This window comes from Pituophis catenifer, unplaced genomic scaffold, assembly GCF_029215685.1.
Source record: "Pituophis catenifer annectens isolate HBS135680 unplaced genomic scaffold, rPitCat1.0.hap2 SCAF_3, whole genome shotgun sequence".
NCBI classification, from domain to species: domain Eukaryota; kingdom Metazoa; phylum Chordata; class Lepidosauria; order Squamata; family Colubridae; genus Pituophis; species Pituophis catenifer.
The window spans coordinates 37,789,787-37,811,251 of NW_027256883.1; the positions used below are offsets into that span (position 1 = coordinate 37,789,787).

Here is a 21,465-nt window from a genome sequence, read left to right on the forward strand (position 1 = left end):
CCATTGTAACTTAGAACAGTTGCTAAAGGAATTACTATAATTTGAGACCTGTGGTAATGTCACTTCAACAGTTTAGTTATAGATACTGTGTTAACCTACCCTCAAACCCAGGCTGTGTGTGAAATGGGATTACAAGAGATTCATCAACTACTCTAGTCAATTAACAGCTTGTATTTTGAAAACTTAAATGGGTCTCAAAAATATAGGTTTAAAACGAGGTAAAGTGAAAGTTGAGCTCAACTCATTCTCTTAATTAAAAAAAAAATTCAAAATCACACCTCCAACTATTGGGTAGGGTAAGTGAAACGATATTCTTACTGCTTCCTGTGTTCTGTTTAATTCTACTTGTTAAAAAAAATCCTGTAACATGTCACAAAGATAAAGCTGAATGGATTTTGTAAATGGACCCAGAAGCCCCTTTAGATGATCATTCCAATGAATGATGTTGACATATTGCCTCCCCCCTCATCTCATGGATTATGGAACACTGTTTTTTAATAAATAAACTTTCTGTATCATCTCTTAAAAATTTATGCCTATTCTCCTCCTTGGGCCTTCTTTCCACTTCCCTCCTATCCTTCATGTATTTCTGCCACTGGCAAGACTGCCTCGTTCGTCTTTCATTCAGCAGCAACAGATCTTCCTCTCTCCTCAGAAGGACCGAAGCCCAACAACAGATTTCCAACTCGCTGTGCTTGGTAATACAATTGCCAGTCTCACAGTGCTGTACAGAAAAGTTATGCTTGACAAGATTTTCAGCCTTGACAAACTCAGGCATAAGATTTACCTCAGATCAGTTAATTCAGGATTTCTCAATCTTAGATGTGTGGACTTCAGCATACTGGCCTGGGAATTCTGGGAGTTGAAGTCCACACAGTTTAAAGTTGCTCAGGCTGAGAAACACCGAGTTTATTCATGAGACATTCATTGATGTTGATTAGCTACTGTTGCATTAATGCCACATTATAAGCAAACCTATGGAAAAAAGCAAATACTCCTTATGTACATAGCCCTGCTCTTAGTAAAATGTTTAACAATTATCGGTTTGTTAGTTTAACTGGCCTTTTATCCATTCACAACTATTGTTTCTGAAGCATTACCATGTGTTCAATATACTCAACCCCTTTTAATACAAGATTTTAGAAAAGTAGTGAATTACAAACTAAGTAGGGATTGTCAGGGGTTGACTGCAAAAAACAGAGCCTGTAGTACAGTGGACTGAAGCACTGTTATTAACATCTGCTGCTTGCAATTACAAGTTCGAATCTCACCAGGCTCAAGGTTGACTCAACCTTCCATCCTTTCAAAGGTAGGTGAAATGAGGACCCAGATTGTGGGGGCAATAAGCTGACTTTGTATAAATATACAAAAATATGAAGGCTATTGCTTAACGCATTGTAAGCTGCTCTGAGTCTCCGGAAAAGGGCGGCATATAAATTAAAGCAAAAAAAAAAAAAAAAAAAAGGCAAATGCAGTTTTAGGCTGTATCATTTCAAATAGTTTCCAAATCAATGATGATCTGTATTGGTTAGACTCCATCATGAGCATTAGGCCTAGTTTAGTGTTCCATATTGGGAGACACTGGACCAAATTCAGAAAATGGCATAAAACAGATGTCCCCAACCACCGGGGCATAGCCCAGTATTGGGCGAACACACAAGCGCTGGGTGAACACACGATGCCAGAGGGGAAAAAAAAGGGCTACACATCATTAGCATATAGGCAGTCTCTAATCCCAAAGCCCCTGATTAATTCATTCAATGGATTAATATAGAAATTAAACAAGATTAGCAAAATTGATGTTTGGGACACCATGGCTTAGTAGAAGTTTGCTGAAGTCACATTCTCATGCCAACTCCGGAATATGGAATAGGATCACTGAAGAATAATGCATCATACTCTAACTCTAATATAGATGTCATTTCAGCAGAATACTATTATTGATGGTGTGAGCATACTGATGGCACCAAACACAACTTTACTAAATGGCTTCATATATTTGCTGAGTGATCCAGGAGGATCAACAAAGATATTCATGGTAGAGGTGATCTGTTGGATGATCAAGGCAATTTTGCTACCCAAACTAGGCCAGTAATACGTTTGAAATTGATCCACATAATCTATATTCTCCAAGGTTTTATGAACCTGACTAGCTACTTCATCGGATATGTGGTTTGTGTGAGAAAACTGAATCTTGTATGAGGAACATAACTGATGTTAGGACTCCAATGAAGAATGCTATGGTGAAGATAAAAGTGGGCTTGTGTATAATATACATCATACATTACAGGTAGTCTTCATCTTACAACAGCTCCTTTAGTAACCATTACAACAGCACTGAAAAAAGTGACATGATTTTTCACATTTACAACTGTTGCAGTATCCTCATGGTCATATGATCAAAATTCAGACACTTGGCAAATTGACTCATATGTATGACGGTCACAGCATCCCAGGGTCATGTGATCACCTTTTGTGACCTTCTGACAAAGTCAATAGGAAAGCCAGATTCACTTAACAAGTGTGTTAATAACTTAACAACTGCAGTGATTCACTTAACTGTGGCAAGAAAGGTCATAAAATAGGGCAAAACTCACACAACATATTTCTCACTTAACAGAAATTTTGGGCTCAATTGTGGTTGTAAGTTGAGGACTACCTGTATTTTGTTTGCTACAGTCAGACTGTTAATCAGTGTAATAATAGAGAGTATATACATCATCTTGTTAAACATCTTCACAGGTTACCATTTTTTTAGCGTTATTCAAATCAGATTTCCTGAAATAACACATCCTTCTTTTATCTTAAATATATATTTAATTTGTATTTTTAAGATATTACGTGCATTTTCTTAGTCAATATTAATTCCATTTATTAGTGACAAAAATAAACAGTAACAATATTACAATTTATGTTGATTGTCTCAAATATGTTCATCCTTTTACTTTGAATGGGACAACTAAACCAAAGAAAAACTTCTTTATATTTTAAAGTTAAATTAATTTGTAAAGCAAAGATTTGATTTATATTCAACCAGAGGCTGTTAAAGCCAAGAAAAAAGTATTCACTATTCAAATTTCACAGAGACTGTTTTGAAGCTCATTCCTTCACCCTCAAATCACTGATTATACTGGGATAAATGTGCATGCATGTCCAAAAATGAACAAGTTATACATTAGTACATTATTTGGGAGCAAATTGTCCAAGTGTTTGTCCAAATAAAAAGAAACAGAAATTAAAATACAGATAACAAGGAAATAATATTTTAATATAATCAAATTGTAATATATTAGCTTTCAACATAGAAGGAAGGAGTTTCTCTTCTACAAATGGCGTGATGCTTAAATTTTTATTTCTTGGGGAGAAAGATACTTAGTTTCTTCTACAAGAAGAGGAGAAATGGTCATTGTGAGATGTATTGTCAACAAATATTAAATGATAATTTGCTCCACCATTATTTAACTTAGAAATTCCTGTGTTTGGTAACTGGAATGAATCAAATTCTTAAGTGAAGTGATAAATGACTTCATTTATATATGCCCATCATGATTTACAGTGGCACAGGTTTACATTAAACCAAGTGATATTGTATATATCCTCTAGTTAGTAAACTAGTATGATTATTGCCAGTTAAGTAAAGTAGTTAAGCTTATTTTTTAAACAGAAGTTTACCAAAGTAATTGCATAGCTGTATTTCAAGCATAGAAATTCAATATATTACAAAGCCCATTAAATGGGTGTGCTGATCATAAAGATAGCTGATATAGATATGTTAATGTAAACTGAATGAAAAACAGCTATTATCTTTATTTTAAAAGTTTCAAGGTTAGGAACTTTTACTTAAATGCATTTTTAAAAATATTTTTGTGCAGCATGTTTAACAGTCTAAAAATGGAATGCAAAATGCCCATTATCCTCGTAATACAGCAGAAAAAGTTTGTTCTTCAGCAGATCAAATGAGGCACTTGTAGCATATATTTCAGAAACTGTTTATAATCATATAGTTTCATCACTCCTCTAGAGATAGTTTCCAATGTTCCAATCTTCAGCTTAATGAAATAAGTCTTCAGAAGGTGGTGCATAAGAAAATCCAATGAATGCATCATCTGCTTCCAGTACACTAGCATTTACAATATTATAATCAGAAGAAATGCAAACGGAGCAGGGTACTATCTCTTCTGTAAATGTTGCATCAAAATTCCTGATGTCATCTGGACCAAACTAGAAAATAAAGCATATGTAAAATATTGCAAGGAAGAAGTCTATATTTCCATATATTATCAATTTAAAATGATTTTAAAGATTTTTTTCAACAAAATAGTTTAGCATATACAGATACTATAATCTATCTTGTTAAGCAGTGAATCCTCCACTTGTACAATAATATTTCTAGTTATTCCCTCTGCTCTGAAGGCAGTGGAGAAAGGTAATAGGAATTCATTCATTCTGATTCTATCAATAAATGGCTATAGTTGTATACAGTCTAATATGCACAATATACTACATAGTCACTTGTTTGTTTCTAGGGATTATGCAACAATCAAGGGATAATACTGGTAATTCCTTGAGATTATGCAATACTATGTTCAGTTTCTATTCATCCCTTCCTTTCATGATTTTTTTCATTCATCTTAGCTATGATGACTTAATGAATAAGGAGTAGGAATTGGACCTACCACATTAGGATTAAATGGTGGTGGAATCTTTTTTTCTAAGAGGTCATTCCAACTGACAGATTCAAAGAAGGGATGCCTTTGAATTTCAAGCTAAAATACAAAATGAAGGTTAATATAAGCTATATAATTTGTCTTAAATGTATCAGAAAACTGGTGTCAACCACAAAAAGTTAACAAATATTCCTGTTCTGATTAAAATCAGGTTCCAAAAGATTATGGATCTTTTGCTGAATTTCCTATGTATGATATTAAACATTTTGGTGACTGTGAATTAACACATAGTAGTGTTAATTTTTGAAGTTACAGGGGCAGAATCATGTATCCTTGATAATAGATTGTGCTTCTAATACTCTGTAAATGTAAATTGTCCCGAGGTGCTATTCATTACCAACAAAGCCAGAGTTCAAAAAGGAAGGATAGGATGGACATAACTGTCTTACAATAACTTGCTTTAATACTTTCTCATGCCAACTTTCTGTTCACTGTATAATTTCAATTTTAGAAATTGCTTAGTTTATTCTTAAAACAGATAAATTTAGAAAAGGAGAAAAAGAAGCAATCTGCAAGCAAAATCAGAAAGAAAATTAAATGGCCCAGATATTTTTTAGAGTTGCTATAAAAAACTCTAAGGGAAGGGAGTGTAATGATGAGTTATTATGAGACCTTTATAGTAATCAGAGGTACTGCTCCACCGGTGAATAGAGGTGAATGCTTATATGTGCATAAATATCAGGGCAGACAATAAAGCTAGAGCTGGTGCTAACCCCACTGCTGTCCAGCAGAGAATGCCCAAAGCTCTTGGATCTCATGTCTGATGGTCTGGTGGGGAGGTTGCCTAGACTTTTACTGCCAGGTAACTTCAGTTTGCATGTCATAGGTGTTGTCTGTATGGATATCAGGAGTTCAAGGCCTCCATGGCACTATGAATATGGGGAGGTGATAATTACTTGAGAAACGGGGAGATAGTGCTTGCCTTGAAGGAGGTAGGAGTCTGAGTTTGTGAATTTTAAGTGGGCAGTATTCGGGAGAATGTCAGTGCTTCCACCATGCCCTTTCTGGTTGGTCATGGTTCCCAGGAGGTTAAACAATGGTTAATTTATCTTTAAGTGAGAGGATCATACTACGTGCATAAAGAAAGTAATGATGGACACCTCCTCAAGATGCTATCACTGGTTTCCAACCTTCCCTTTTTGGATTCTGGAAAAGGCAACAGTTCAAAAACTGCAGTTTAATTACTGTATATTTTACAAGTTGTCCTCAATTTACGACTGTTAATTTAGAACAATTTAAAATTTTGACAGTGCTGAATGCATCTTCTTCCCGAATGCATCTTCCTCCTGAAATTATAACCACTGCAGCAGTCAGATAGTCATGTGACCAAAATTTGGTCACTTGGCAGAACATGTGCCCTTACAATTGCAGGAGTGGTGCAAGTTGGCTAGGCCCACTGGCACACAGAAACCTGCCACAAGCTGGGAGACCTTGGCTAGCTAGGCTCACTATCTTGCAGGCCTTCCCCCTACCCCACCACTCCCAGAAGGCTTGAGTCTTCTTCCTGCCCTGGGCTTGGGCTAACTCCCTAAAATGGATAATGTCAACCTATCCTATGGAGTTTATAAAAACTCATGAGCATATATATAAAATTCAGTACCATAAAAGCTCTGATTCTATATGAAACACAATTATAATGAAGATGGGTAACTTTCTATAAATAGTTTAATTGTTAAAAACCCACATAAACATTTTTATTTGGCAACACCTCATGTTGGTTAACTCTTGATTCAAAGAAAATTAAATCCCATCCAAAGCAATGAAGGTTGAGTTAATCTTCAATGTCATCTTGCAGTAAGATGGCTGGCAAATAAATTTAATAAATAAATATATTCTTCTTGCTGGAATGAAATGCAGTACCCAAATTTGATTATTTAAATTTTTCAGGTCACCTATAATATTTTTAAGAAGGAACAAATATTTGCATTTCACATAGTAACAAATTAATTTTTCAAAATGTTTTTTATTTACTACTTGATTTAAAATCAGGTATTTTACATACAAAGTCTTCTTTAGATCCAAGTCTGTTCTGTCTCTCCTTCTCCAAGAGTTCTTCCAGAATAGACCAAGCTGTAAAACTGACACCTGGCCTTAAATGGAGCGGTTTATGAAGAATGTTTTCATACATCTCAGCAACATCACGGCAGTAAAAGGGCGGCTGGAGAGATTGTAGGGAAAGATAACAGAACAAAGCTAATAGTATACTTGTTCAAGAAATGTAAGGAGAGAGAGAGATTGCAATGATCGCCCATTCTACAGAATATTCATCCTCAAAGATCACAGAGAACCACTGAGAAGACCAATATACTGCTTAACAAATGCATGTCATAAAGATATGAAAGATGATTTGTTTTAGGACTTCAACCATCATTTTAGAATTTGCTTGGTACTCATGCAATAGAACAGTTTCTAAACTGTCACAAGAGTTTTTAGTACCTAGGATTAAATAAACAAGGGATCATTTAAATTAAATATCATATTTTTTGCACTATAAGATGCCCCGGATCATAAGACACACATTAGCTTTAGAGGAGGAAAACAAGAAAAAAAAATCTGCCTCTGCCTCCCAGCATCTATCCGGTATTCATCTGGCTAGCGTCCTTGCAGCAAACAGCAAAGTCAGCCTCAGCATGTTATCGTAGCCCCAGCACGTGGCTCGTCAGGGCTCCACTCTGTTGTGCCCACTGCCGGTCAACTAAGCTGAGCTACTGCTGCCGGTGGGCAACACTGGAGCCTTTGCTACCGAGCAGCTGATTGGCAGTTGGATCAGTCTCCCAAATTACTGCCGATCGGCTTTTCTAGGCTGCAGGGTCAATTGGCGGTGATCGGTGGTATTCCAAGAGGCCGATCCAACTGCTGTCAGCTGCTCATCAGCGAAGGCTCCAGCATTCCCTGGTGGCAGCGAATGGTGGCAGTGGTGTCAGGCGGCGGCGATGACCAACCCACCACTCCCCCGCCACAATATTCGCTCTATAAGACATGCAGATACTTTCACCCACTTTTTTTGGGGGGGGGAAAGTGCAGCTTATAGTGCGAAAAATGCGGTACTTAATTTCTCTATCTCTATCAAATTTGACACCAGATCCTGAAGATAACCTAATCTAAAAATTTAGGAAAATAAAAATTGTTGATAGATATTATGCTATAAAAATAGGTCGATTGTATAAGATTTACCCCAAAGAAGCATGTTCTCAGGTAACTGTGTTTTTAAGAAAGCAACCTCACTCAGAATGATCTGAAATAGAACTGGTAAGAAACATTGATTCTCTGGATCATAGGAGGAAAATAATTTGGTTCTAATTGGCAATAGCTGCTATTATTCTGACATATGATGCTTTTAAGGATCTCAGATCAAAATCCTATTGCATTGGATGTTATATTCCATTTTTGTCCAATATATTTAAACAAAAATGGCTTGTGACATGACGAATAATATTCTCACTCAAAATTATTATATATGCTTTATTGATTTAAGCAAAATGTTTTATAATTGAGACAGGAAGCAAGTCTGATGGTATGAAGAAACAGGCATTTTTCTAAAGACCTAAAAATGTACATTTCAATATAATTACTACAAAAACCAAAAAGGATTTCTGCTATCCTATTATCAATGAGGAATGAAAGGATAAATGAAAAGATGTTAGAAATGTCCTAGATACTGTCAGCTTTTTCTAAATGATTCCATTCACTTTAGGAGCAAATACTATCATTGCTATTTCAGTTGTTTATTCTTTTATGCTTGGTGACATAATCTGTTCCACTACAGCCAGGAAATTGAGAGAACATCAGAAGCAAATGACTAAACCACAAGACTTGGCTGGGAATAAAGTAGCCTATTCACATATATGCATTGTGGATGTTACTATTTTTATGTCAAAAATTAAAAGTTAAATTAAGCTTAATTAAAGTTAAGTTCATTTTGAACTTAATTCTACTAGATCAGAATAAGGATAATTTTAGTCCGTATCCTGTTTCCAACAGGAGCTAAGACGTATTGTAAGAAGTTATTTCCTTCTAGTATCTAGTATATATTTTTAGGCATTGATTAAGGTATGCAGTTTGAAAAATGAGATTACCTACCAGACCATACAGCATTTCATACAAAACAGCTCCAAGGCACCACCAGTCTACAGTGTTATCATAGGGTTGCTTTCGGATTACCTCTGGAGCCAGGTACTGTAAGGGAAAAATACCTCATACCAATCACTATGAGGCACAAATCCTTTTAGTATGAATGATGCTAAGCACAGGCCTATTGCCTTCCACTCTCAACTGTTTAACAGAGTTCAAAATCGATTTCTTATATATATACATACATACATACATACATACATATATATACCCGTGAAAACTTACATAGACATATATATATATATAATTTTCAAGATGTCTTGAAACTTACTTTGCTTTTATGATTTTATGGTTTGTAGACGCTATAGAGCACTGCACACCAGAACAGCTAGACACAAGAACAGTTTTTTCCGAACGCCATCACTCTGCTAAACAAATAATTTCTTCAACACTGTCAAGCTATTTACTAAGTCTGCACTACTATTAATCTTCTCATCGTTCCTATCACCCATCTCCTTCCACTAATAACTGCATGACTGTAACTTTGTTGCTTGTATCCTTACGATTTATATTGTTTGTTTCCTAATATGATTTGATTGCTTATTTGTACCCTATGACTATCATTAAGTGTTGTACCTTATGATTCTTGAAGAACATCTTTTCTTTTATGTACACTGAGAGCATATGCACCAAGACAAATTCCTTGTGTGTCCAATCACACATGGCCAATAAAATTCTATTCTATTCTATTCTATTTTGAGAAAGAGAGGAGAGAGAGAATGCGCAAGTAAATTAACTTACCTCTGGAGTTCCACAAAATGTTGCGGTAGTATCTGAAGTAGCAATTCCTTCTTTACAGAGTCCAAAATCTGTTAAGACAACATGCCCCTGCATTGAAAATTGAAAATCTACTGTCAAACAATGAAGAATTTTAGTGATTGTATTATTTAAAATTTCTTGGATAATAGAAAGAAATATTTACAGCCTACCAATGAATCTAGAAGAATATTTTCTGGCTTCAGATCCCTGGGCATAAATGAGAAAGAAGGAAATTCATTGTAAGTAAAACCTCTAGCAAGAATCATGCTCTTGTGTAACTATTAATAAGAAATACACCAACAAATAATAAAATGAAAAAGCAAATATATATTAATAGAAAATGACTGCATTTATTTCATTTTCCCTTTTAGTCTAAGTCATTACCTGTATACAATTTTTATGGAGTGCAAGTAGCCCAGTGCACTGGCTATTTCAGCAGCATAAAACTTGGCTCTGTGTTCAGGAAAGGTGCGTTCTTTTTGTAAGTGAAAGAAGAGCTGTAAATATGCATGGAGCAGTGTTATTCTTAGTAATAAGATTAACATATTCTGCAGTTGTCTATCAACAGCTATCAAAACAGTGAAAAAACATTGTGCATAATATTCACATCCTTCCTTTAATCATTTCCTTATTTTTTCACATCTGTAGCCTTGGCAAACTACAGCTACAATTGCTAAATATACTATTACAATGGTCTAGTTTACACATAACCACAACCAGCAAATGATTTTGAAGATTTTGGTTTCGGATTATTTGTGAATGCTACCCATGTTTCACTAACTTTTGGTTAATATAAATCATGAATATACTTTTACACTAAATATTCCATATACATAAAGTAGTAAGCAATAAAGCAGCATAGTAGCAAATGAGTCTATATTTGCAATGTGGGAATCAATTTATGTTGAGCCACTACAATTGGTTACTGCAATTTCTCTTAAACTGCAGGCCAAAATTGATGACATTTGACTACTATATAAAGACTGAAAAATATACCTACCTCTCCTCCATTAACAAAATCCAGAACAAAGTATAGTTTCTCTGTGGTTTGGAATGAATAATGCAGTCCAACTAAGAATGGATGTTTCACATTTTTCAAGAGCACATTGCGCTCAGCCATGATATGTTTTTGCTATGAGGAAATGAAGGGTCAATAAGTAAGTAGGAATAATTTTGTAATTGGAAGGAAAAACAAAATCTCTTCCCTTTTACCTCTTTCCTGTTTAGGACAATTTTCTTCTGCAGCACTTTAACAGCATAGAACTTTCCATCCCATTTTCGTTTTGCAAGAAGAACCTAAAGAAGAATTTTCATAGAAAGTCTGTTCAACCCTGTTGAAGAATTCAAGTAATTTCCCCCTCCCCCAGTTCTTACAAGTAGCAACTATATAGAGATAATGCAGTGATGTTAGATTACTTCTAATTTTTAAAAATCACCCTTGAGATTCCAGGGATTGATATCTAAGGCATGCAGTTGTAAATTTTCTTTTCATATCATCAACAAAAATATATATCCCACCCATAGAATAAAAAAAATGCTCAAATGGAGTGGTATGAGCAAGGAGTATTTAATAATAAAAGGAAACCTACCTTACCAAAGCTGCCCTTCCCAATAACTTTCAGGAAGTCAAAGTCTGTTGGTTTAGCACTGGAGTGGTTTCAGGATAAAGAAAAACAGGTAATCAAAATGATAAAAGGTAGCTATTTAGTAGTTGAAAGGCAGTCATGCCACATATTCTTCCTATCTTCCCAGATTTCTCTTCCCCCCAATAATTATTTCTTCAGTGTTCACTGTGCTCTCCATCACAGTACAAATTTAACAATCACATATCTGCAGTATTTCAGTCTTCTAGAGCACCAATTATTCTACATAGTATTTCCTATTTTATGCATGTGCATTCTCATTATCCTTCATCTAACTGTTTCTTTTACTGACTTTCCACAAATTCATCCTTTTCCCTTTTTTATTTGTACTTAATAACGTGCAAGACAATATTCTCTTAGTTCCAAATTGCAACAATTTCTTTCTAAACCTGTCCCTAATTGATATTACATGCAGGGTGCTCTTTACTCCCAGTCCCCCTTTAACAAAGTAACTGCAAAGGCTAATTTATATTTAACTAAAACCTACTGAGGATTTCCAGATGGCCCCAAGTTGATGTTCTGTGAGGTAGAATTTAACTGTTTAAAAATAAAAATTAAAATTAAAATCAAATCAAGATAATAATTATAGATAATTCATTAGTTAGAAAAAAAATTTCAGATTGCATTGTAGTATACTCAAATTAAGTATTTTTGGGGAAAGAAGTCTTTCTTGTAACTTTGTGTTTAAAAAGGACAAAGGTTAATTACTGTAATCCCTATCACTACAGAGACATTCCTGACACCAGTGAGTATAAATTGCTTTTTTTTAAAAAATGTTTCTCAGGCAGTTTTCTATGTTTATGAGCAAAGTCTACGTTCCCCACATATTTCTGTGTGCTGTCCAAAAGAAAAATCCACCCTGTTTTCATAAACAGCTTTGAGATTGAAAAAGCAAACTCAGTGATTAAAAACTAAACTCTGAAAGGGTATTTGGAAGGGACTACACTGAACTCTGTGTATCCTTTTAGACATGTTCTTACTATATCTACAGCTTTTGTTGGGATTAAACTTTCCAGATCCTTTAAAAGATTTTAGAAGTACAACTAATAGGATTAATCTTTCTAGATGTTTAAGACATCTATTTTACGGATTAATTTTTGCCATTTTGCTATCAAATTTTATCAGTAGAATTCTCCAGGACTCTGAGGTGGGGGAAAAAAAAGAATGGCAAGGATGAATATGACCCATAGATTGTCAACCCTACCATAGAAAGATAGAACAAATGCCTGGGTCAGAGACTGACTGATTATGTCTATACACTTTTCACCCTACTCCCTATTCCAGTCCTGGAACACCAAATAATCCTGCTGAACTAAAATGCAAATGAAAAGAGTTCTATACGGAGAGAAGATGGGCATTATTAAAATTTGGGCTGAGTGGATCTGGTCCAGAAGGAAAACAGAAACTCTTTTCTGCTTGGTGAACAGATGTGGTAGAGACCAGGTGACATACTAGAGCTAGGGGTAAACTTGTTACCAATGAAAAATATAGCTGCCACCCAGGGGTGAAATCCAGCAGGTTCTGACAGGTTCTGGAGAACCGGTAGTGGAAATTTTGAGTAGTTCGGAGAACCGGTAGCAGAAATTTTGAGTAGTTCACAGCAAATACCACCTCTGGCTGGCCCCAGAGTGGGGAGGGAATGGAGATTTTGCAGTATCATTCCCTTGCCATGCCCACCAAGCCACACCCACAAAACTGGTAGTAAAAAAAATTGGATTTCACCACTGCTGCCACCCAACATGCCTATGTTACTATGAAAAATTTCAATTTGTAAAATGACAATTGCATTTGGTGGATATGAAGAATATTTTCTATATTTTGTGCAATTATCACATTATACTGTTGGAATAAATGAATTTATTTGATTAATGGATTAATATGTTATAAATTATTGCCATGAAGACAATAATGGTTGTGTTATATTTATTATTAAATAAACTTGTTCATCTCAAATGAATAACAAATGAATGTTGTGAACAAACTGCTTATGCAAGTATACTTACTAGTGTAAAACTAGAGCAACTAATTTACAGGGCACATATTATAACCTGGCCTTGTTTAAATTGTCCGGGCAAGTAGAATCAACATTGTCTACAAGTAAAAACTCCATTTATGACATGACAAAATCACATTACTGAAGAAAATTAACATTCCTCTACCAACTCATCAGATTACAGTTATCTGATTGTTGGCAGGGTAACCACACAACATGTCTTGACATATTAAATCTTCTAATAGGACAACAGTATTAAAGCTGTGAATGATATAAACATGAAAAAGATAAAATGTGGCAAGACACCCTTAATTATGTTCAAAATCAGATGTGGATTAAAGCTGAGGTGGATTTGGGCTCATTTCCTAGAGACATGTTGTATCTTACAGCTTGAAAGCAAAGCTTTATTGATCATTAGACTGCAGAAGTCTCTGACCATGGCTGAGTCAGCATTCAATGCAGCTTGCTTGAGCACTGCAGCATGAAGTAGGCGGTAGTGTTGACATGAACTTTATGTCAACTAGTTGATGGTAGTGATTAGTATTAGTTAATGCTGCTTTAATTGCCAGAGATACTATAGGAATAGTGGCTGTTCTTACATATTTTCTTTTATTACAAAGTATTATAGACGTTCTTGTAATTTCACTGATGAAAGCGCAAAGATTCCAAAACCTATGCTTACTGACATAAAGATTGGCATCTTCACCTGAACAGAGGAAGAGTGATTAGGTATATTCTAAAAATAGTTTAGGAATACAGGTTAAAGGACTCCAAACCTTGAATAATGTGAAATAACAACATTGTGAGGCTACTATATTTGAGAAGAGAGATAGGTTTATATTCTACTGAAGTATAATTCAAGAGAGACATTGGAAAAAGCCAATAGGATTGATGAAATAAAATAACTTCTGTAATTTAAGCACAGAATGCAAAAAATTAGTTACCTTTTGACTATTTCTTTCATCCTCATCTTCAGATGGATCATATTGGTGCTTTGGATTGTCCATCTGAAGAAATGATCTTACATCTGGACTAGAAGAGATAATTTAATTGATTATATAATGCTTTATTATATATTTTCAATGTGAATAATATATACAACAAAACAAAAAAGAAATTATGATCATGACTTAAGGTGAAAACTGAAATCAAACAGGAAATTAGGTAAATTACATCAGAGCTAATTAAAATGAAACTTCTATTTCCATTGATACAATATATACTAATTAGATCACTTGTGATCATCACCAGGAAGAAGCAATTTCCATTATAACACTTTTGATATTGTTGCCATTTTTAACTTTTAATCTGTTAAATTTTAATTTAATTTAATTAATTCAATTTATATGCCGCCCCTCTCCGAAGACTGTTATTAATTTTGTATTAATAACAATAATTACACAATTACATATCACTGAATGAAAGCAGCAGAAATTTGATCAGTTAAAAATATTTTCAAAGGAATTAACAATCCAAACATTTTCCAAAAAAAGTCACAATTTAATAAGCCATAGCAAACCAACAGTGAAGCTGCCAACCTCTTTACCACTGATTATGTATTCCAGAGAAGACACAACCATGGGATAAGTAGAACCTGAATCTGAACTACTCTTACTTACCTTGTGGACAGGACATCACCTACCACCAGAGTTCCCAATCCCCAGGGTCGTGGTGCGTAGTTCGACTTTCTATCTAATTGTAACTGCCAAATTTATTAGGCCACACTGAGCCACCAGTACAGCTAGTCCTCAACTTATGACCACAATTGAGTCCACAATTTTGGGTGTTGTTGTGAAAATTGTAAAGCAGGTCATTCAATGACCAGACCCAATTTTATGACTTTTCTTAACATTTCTTGTGGCAATCATTAAGTGAATGTGGTGTTGTAAATGCTACAGTTGTTAAGTGAAAGCCTCAGTCATTAAATGAACCCATTTACAATGGGGCAAATTTTGAAAACCGAAGTAAACGCCAATTTCCAGCAAAAACATTGTAAATCAAGGACACATGATTGTGGAATGCTGTAAATATGGGCCAGCTGCCAAACACCCAAAATGCAGCAATGCAACCATGGGAGCTCCCAGACATTGCAACTTTGAATCCGGGTCATAAATAGCTTTTGAGGTAGGGGGACTGTTTTAATTTTGAATGGTTGCTAATCAACTGGTCTTAGCAAATGATTGCTAAGTGACTGGTCATAAGTTATGGAAGAATTATTCAGAAGAATTATTTTAATCAGCCATACATTCCTTCAATCAGAAAAACTCAAACTTTGTGTGAATCAAAGCATAGGATCAGGCTACCAATTATTAAAGGCTTAAGTAATGATTTTAGCAACAATTCTTCAACAATTCTGCAGTGGTTTAAAAAAATATCAAACACCACATCTGAGAACTCTAACCTTGACCTGCCAAAAGCATGCCTTGGTGATCACTTTCCATGTCATTTTGTCCAGCATCTGGTAATCAAAAGTTATAGACATTCTCTTACAAAACAGATAGTCCTTGATTTACGATCACAACTGGGACCAGAATTTTCATTGTTAAGCAAAGCAGTTGTTAAGTGAGTTGGGCCCAATTTTACAACCTTCTTGGTCATGTTTGTTAAGCGAATCAATACAGTCAAGTGAATCACATGGTTATTAAGCAAATCCAGCTTCCTCCAATGACTTTGCTTGTTGGAAGCTGGCTGGGAAGGTCATGAATGCTGATCACATGATGCAGGATGCTGCAATCATCGTAAATACATGACAATTGCCAAGCACCTGAATTTTGATCATGTGACCATGGGGACACTAAGATAGTTTTAAGTGTGAGTACCAGTTGTTATTTTTCTCACTGCTGTTGTAACTTTGAATGATTGCTAAATGAATGGCTGTAAGTTGAGAACTACCTGTATATCACTTAGAAGTTATATGTGGATTGTAGTTTCCAGTATATAGTTTACCACATAATTTTATTCTCTTGAGGGTAAAACAAAGTTTCACTTACTGATTGCAAAGCTCAGGCTGTCGAACTAAATTCTGAATGAATTCATTCAATCCTGCTCTTCTTTGTTTAATAAAATCTGAAAAACAAATGAGAAAAGATCAGATATTAGAATGCCTGTTTCAAAATTTAAATGTATACATTTCTTAGTTTACCTCATTAAAAAATAGTAAAAAAACATTGCTCTTGTATCTGTAAACAGGGCTGCTCTCCAGCATCCCATAAACAGCAGTGGACAAGTAAAAGATTAGATTAGATAAAAATATACCTTTTATTTTAAAGTCTTATTTTTTACCAGAATAACAGAAAAACAAGAGTTGGAAGAGTCGAACCCCCTGCTATATCATTTCAGACAAATGATTTTCCAATATCTTCTTAAAAACCTCCTGTGTTGGAATACCCATAACTTCTGGAGGCAAGTCATTCCACTGATTGTTCTAATTGTCAGGAGATTTCTCCTTGGTTCTAGGTTCCAAATCCTTTAAACTATAGATTTAATGCTGCAGTCACTTAAAGAAGAAGAATGTGATGAAATGGATACTACTGAATACTTAATTTTTTTAAAAAAATATATCATTCCTATACAGCTTGTTATCTGAGAATATGATAAATACACACACATTTTGATTAATACTTAATTACATTAATATTAATTACATTAATAATAATGTAATAATTACACAGTAATACATTGTTCTGTGTAGGAAATCAGAGATAGAAACCAACCTAAGTAAAAGTAGCTAGTAGGAAAACCTAAGATGGCAGATTATCTCAAATCAGAAACTAGTTATTCTGTTAAACTCAGTCCTAAATTACACTTGGAAAAACTGATAATAAGGGAAACAATAATATATAAAAGCGGCTTTGAAACTAGATAATGTTTTACCTAGGCTACATAGAATTCAGTGAAAGAAGTTCTATGTAATCAGAGATAAACTGGAATTCTTTTCTATGAATAAATATACAAATATTTTAAATTTCCTTATGTAATATTTCCTAGTTTTAGCTTAAATTTTCTTCTAGCTGAACTAATGCTTTTCTTTGAATATGATTGGTAAATACTGGTAAGCCTATTACATCATTTGGATGGTACAAAACAAACATTCATATTCAGTCTATTTATATTTGCATGTTAAACTGACTAATGGGGAAAAAAAGAAAGACTTTAATTACAGAGGACAAATGCTCCAAATCTAGGATATGATTATATGCTACATATAATCCATCAGAATTTAAAACATATTATCTATATGTACTAGCACTGACAGGTATAGACTTTTTCCAATGACTGCTAATAGATTGCATGTAATGCAATGCAATACAGTAAAATACAATATAATACAGGTATTAACAGACCTTCTCGTCTCAATTGTGGTTGTAAATTGAGGACTACAATACAGGTAATCCTCACCTTATGACCACAACTGAGACTACAAGGTCTGTTGTTAAGCAAGGTGACTGTTAAGTGAGTCACACCCAATTTTATGATCTTTTTTTGCCATGGTTGTTAAGTGAATTATTGTAATTTTTTAAAAATTTAATTTATATACCGCCCTATTCCCGAAGGACTCAGGGCGGTGAACAGCCACAAGATAAAAATATATCATACAAAAGTTAAAAACCATTTAAAAGTACATTAAATAATTTTGGGCCAAAAAACGAATTTAAAAACACCCAATTTGTATAAAACTTAAAAGCAAATTAAAAGGGAGAGTCAAGCCAGACCAGCCTGCTGGAATAAAAATGTTTTGAGGGCGCGGCGGATTGTCCAAGCGCCATCTTGGACATGCGCAAACCATGATTAAGTAAATCATGTGTTCATTAAGTGAATCTGGCTTCCCCATTCATTTTTTTTTATTGGAAGCCAACTGGGAAGGTTATAAATGATCACATGATCCCAGCATTCTGCAACTATCCTAAATACACACCAGTTGCCAAGCATCCAAATTTTGATCGTGTGACTGTGCGGGGTGCTGCAATGGTTGTATGATGACCAAATGTAAGTTACTTTTTCAGTGTCATTGTAACTTCGAATGCTAAATGAATGGATGTAAGTTGAAGACTACTTGTACAGTACAGCACAGCACAACACAACACCACACCAGTTTGGACTACTGATTAAGGCATCAGACTAAAAAGCAGGAGAACATGAGTTCTAAACCTGCCTTAGCAGACTATATATATTTAAATTCATTCATTTAAAGACCAAATTATTCTGAACTTTGATTACAGTAATTACAATTTATCATTCACAGAATGCAACTCAGTCTGTCTGTTAATTCCTTAGCCATGAAAGCCAGCTGGGTGACTTTGAGCCAATCACTCTCTCTCAGCCCAACTCACTTCACCGGGTGTTGTGGGAAAAATAGAAGCAGGAAGGTGTGTTTGCCATCTTGAATTATTTATAAAAATAATAAAAGTGGGATACAGATAAATAAATAAAAATAAAAAATGCAATATGTCTCTCAGCAACCAGGTATGTTGTATATAACCCCCCCCCCCCATATTATCAAATTCTGCACATCAGATTCAAACAAATAAAAAACCCATTAAAATAAATCAAAAACTCTTATTTAATGCAAGTGAAAAATGTTCAAATACAAATGTTCTGGATGATGACAGAATTACTTTAATGGAGAATTTATATCTATATTTATCAGAATTACACAACTTTGCAATTGATTAGAATATATCTAATTGGCATTAATGACCATAAGCAGAATTTAATATACTAAGTAAGCATCATTCCTTGTTTTTAGAAGTCTGATGCTTAATGCACTTGTGTTTGCAGAGTTCCATGCCTTGATTTAAACCTGTTTTCACAATCCCTTTTCTCTGATCATACTGGCTACAACAAAATGGAGTTGGAATTGTAAACATTTGGAGGGAATTAGATTGCCTACAGTTGATTCAGATGATAAATCATATTATTGTACATTTATAGCCACATACTCTTCTATGTAAATTTATACATATTGATATATAGGGAAAAAACCCTTAAAAAATCTTAATTCAAGTTGAAATTATTGATGCAGAAACAGTTTAAAGATAAAATGAGAACTAAATGAGATCTGCTTACCAGGATCAAAATTATCTCCAAATATTCTCTTAGCAGGAATTCTCAAATTCATTGTAGGAAATTGTTTCCTTAGCTGAAACACATAAGTCATTTGATATAATTTAACATCAGAAATCAGTTCAATTCTCAATCATGATGTACCAACAATATAGCAGAAGAAATTGGTTCAGAGGAATTTTCCCACTAGTTTGAGCAGAACTTCTCTACTTACTGTATTATACAGCTTGTCAAACTCAGCATATCGCCTGAAGACAAACCATTCATTAGTGCCAACTGAGACCAAGACTTTGTAGACCTGTTGATACAAACAATTTTTAATGAAAAATTTTATTAAAATGTATCGGATTATTGTATACTCATCCCATTTGCTTAATTACTATTTAATATTTCATCAAAAGAGTTTTGCATTCTCCAGTATGGGTCTGCTGAACACATTCATTTTTCTTCTAAATGGATTTATAGACATGCTTTATGAAAGAAACGGAGGTATGTGCAGGAACTCATCAATTTATAAAATCTAGGAAAAACAGTTCCTATAAATTAGTCAACCAACTGAGAGCAAATTTCATACAGGTATGGAATTAAGTGATCAGTTTTTTTTCCAAACAACTGCATTAAGAAACATTAGTAACCATCTAGATTAAGCAAAGATTAATAAAATATGGAATCCTTGGTGCTCTGTGTTTGATTGTTCACAGATGTTTCATTAATCGACAAAGTAACTTCAGCAATGCTCGTGAGTGCAGGAATCACTGTTTATATATAGTAGCTTGCTCTGTCAGTGCTTATTTTATTTATCTTTATTCCATCTTTATTATTTTTATAAATAACTCAAACAGGGTGGATAAAAATCAATGATTTAAAAAAAATAAAAAAAAATCAGATTTTTTTGATTTAAATCGGATTTTTTTGATTTTTATCGAATTTATTTTAATAAAAAACTTTTGGGGTAAAAGCTATCATAAGATAGTTTTCTATTTAAGATACATAAATAATTTGATTTATTCAGCATGAAATGGAGCTTAGTTATGTAGCATGAGGCTGTATATTCTGCAACACTGGGACTATCGGTGAGTCAATAATGGGTCAAAGGAGTAGCAGAGATGACAGTTGCTCTTTAAAAATTATGATTTAAATCGAGTTGATTTAAATCAAGCCTTTTTACTAGTGATTTAAATCATGATTTAAATTGTGATTTAAATCAACTCGATTTAAATCAAATCCACCCTGGTTGCAAACATATCTAATATTCCTTCTTCCTATTTTCCCCACAACAACCCTATGAGGTGGATTGAGCTGAAAGAGAATGACTGACCCAAAGTCAGCCAGTTGGCTTTCATGCCTAAGGGAGGACTAAAAATCACAATCTCCTAGTTTCTAGCCTGGTGCTTTTACCACTAGATCAATTGGCACAACTGGCACTCAGACAAATCAGCCATCAACAGGCACACAGAGGCAAAACAACACTTACACATCATTCAAGACACAAAAAATATTAAAAAGGAAACAAAAAGATCAGCAATCAATTCCCAGATAAACAAGGATTAACACCTGAATAAACAAATAAACAAACAAACAAACAAACAGCAAACAAAGAGAAAACTATACCTCTACCAATACTAGCAGGGCAAGCTACTATATATAAACAGGGAGCAAACACCATACTCACTAATATTGATGTTACCTAGTAGGGTAATAAAACAATTGCAAACCAATAAGCAGGCTCAAAGACACCAAGGACTCCACAGATCAACCCTGAGCTACAGATATTCTTTTCTACTGGAGTTAATAAACTGGAAGGTATTAGAATGCTTTCTTTAATAACCACAGCACAGTTTCATATTTAAAGACAGTAGGAACCATGTCCTTTTCTTATTCAGGCTTTTACTACTTTCTCATATCCAGAATCTTCTCCTTTTCTCTTATTGGTTTTTTGCAGAAGTAGCATTTAAGTAAAATTTGAATGGTGCTAGTGTTAATAGCAATAGCACTTAGACTTATATACTGCTTTACAGTCCTCTCTAAGCAGTTTACAGAGTCAGCATATTGCCCCCAACAATTTGGGTCCTGATTTTACCCACTTCGGAAGGATGGAAGGCTGAATCAACCTTGAGCCTGGTGAGATTTGAACTGCCAATTTGCAGGG

General features: G+C 34.4%; 1 protein-coding gene across 3 annotated transcripts in view; it reads right to left on the reverse strand.

The window, feature by feature from the left end:
- Positions 1-3,241: 3,241 nt before the first annotated feature.
- SGK3 (serum/glucocorticoid regulated kinase family member 3) overlaps positions 3,242-21,465 on the reverse strand; it is a 32,591-nt gene continuing 14,367 nt past the window's right edge. For 2 of the 3 annotated variants that reach the window (XM_070940505.1, XM_070940506.1), the window contains exons 4-18: positions 19,531-19,614; positions 19,320-19,392; positions 16,244-16,319; positions 14,198-14,285; positions 11,748-11,797; positions 11,207-11,264; positions 10,830-10,913; positions 10,618-10,749; positions 10,002-10,114; positions 9,788-9,824; positions 9,600-9,686; positions 8,808-8,903; positions 6,730-6,885; positions 4,677-4,766; positions 3,242-4,221 (exon numbers count right to left, since the gene is read on the reverse strand). In XM_070940505.1, coding sequence (XP_070796606.1) covers positions 4,051-4,221; positions 4,677-4,766; positions 6,730-6,885; positions 8,808-8,903; positions 9,600-9,686; positions 9,788-9,824; positions 10,002-10,114; positions 10,618-10,749; positions 10,830-10,913; positions 11,207-11,264; positions 11,748-11,797; positions 14,198-14,285; positions 16,244-16,319; positions 19,320-19,392; positions 19,531-19,614 — 1,395 coding nt within the window. In that variant the 3' untranslated portion in view covers positions 3,242-4,050. The remainder of the gene's footprint in view (positions 4,222-4,676; positions 4,767-6,729; positions 6,886-8,807; positions 8,904-9,599; positions 9,687-9,787; positions 9,825-10,001; positions 10,115-10,617; positions 10,750-10,829; positions 10,914-11,206; positions 11,265-11,747; positions 11,798-14,197; positions 14,286-16,243; positions 16,320-19,319; positions 19,393-19,530; positions 19,615-21,465) is intronic. The other variant, XM_070940507.1, reaches the window with a different exon arrangement.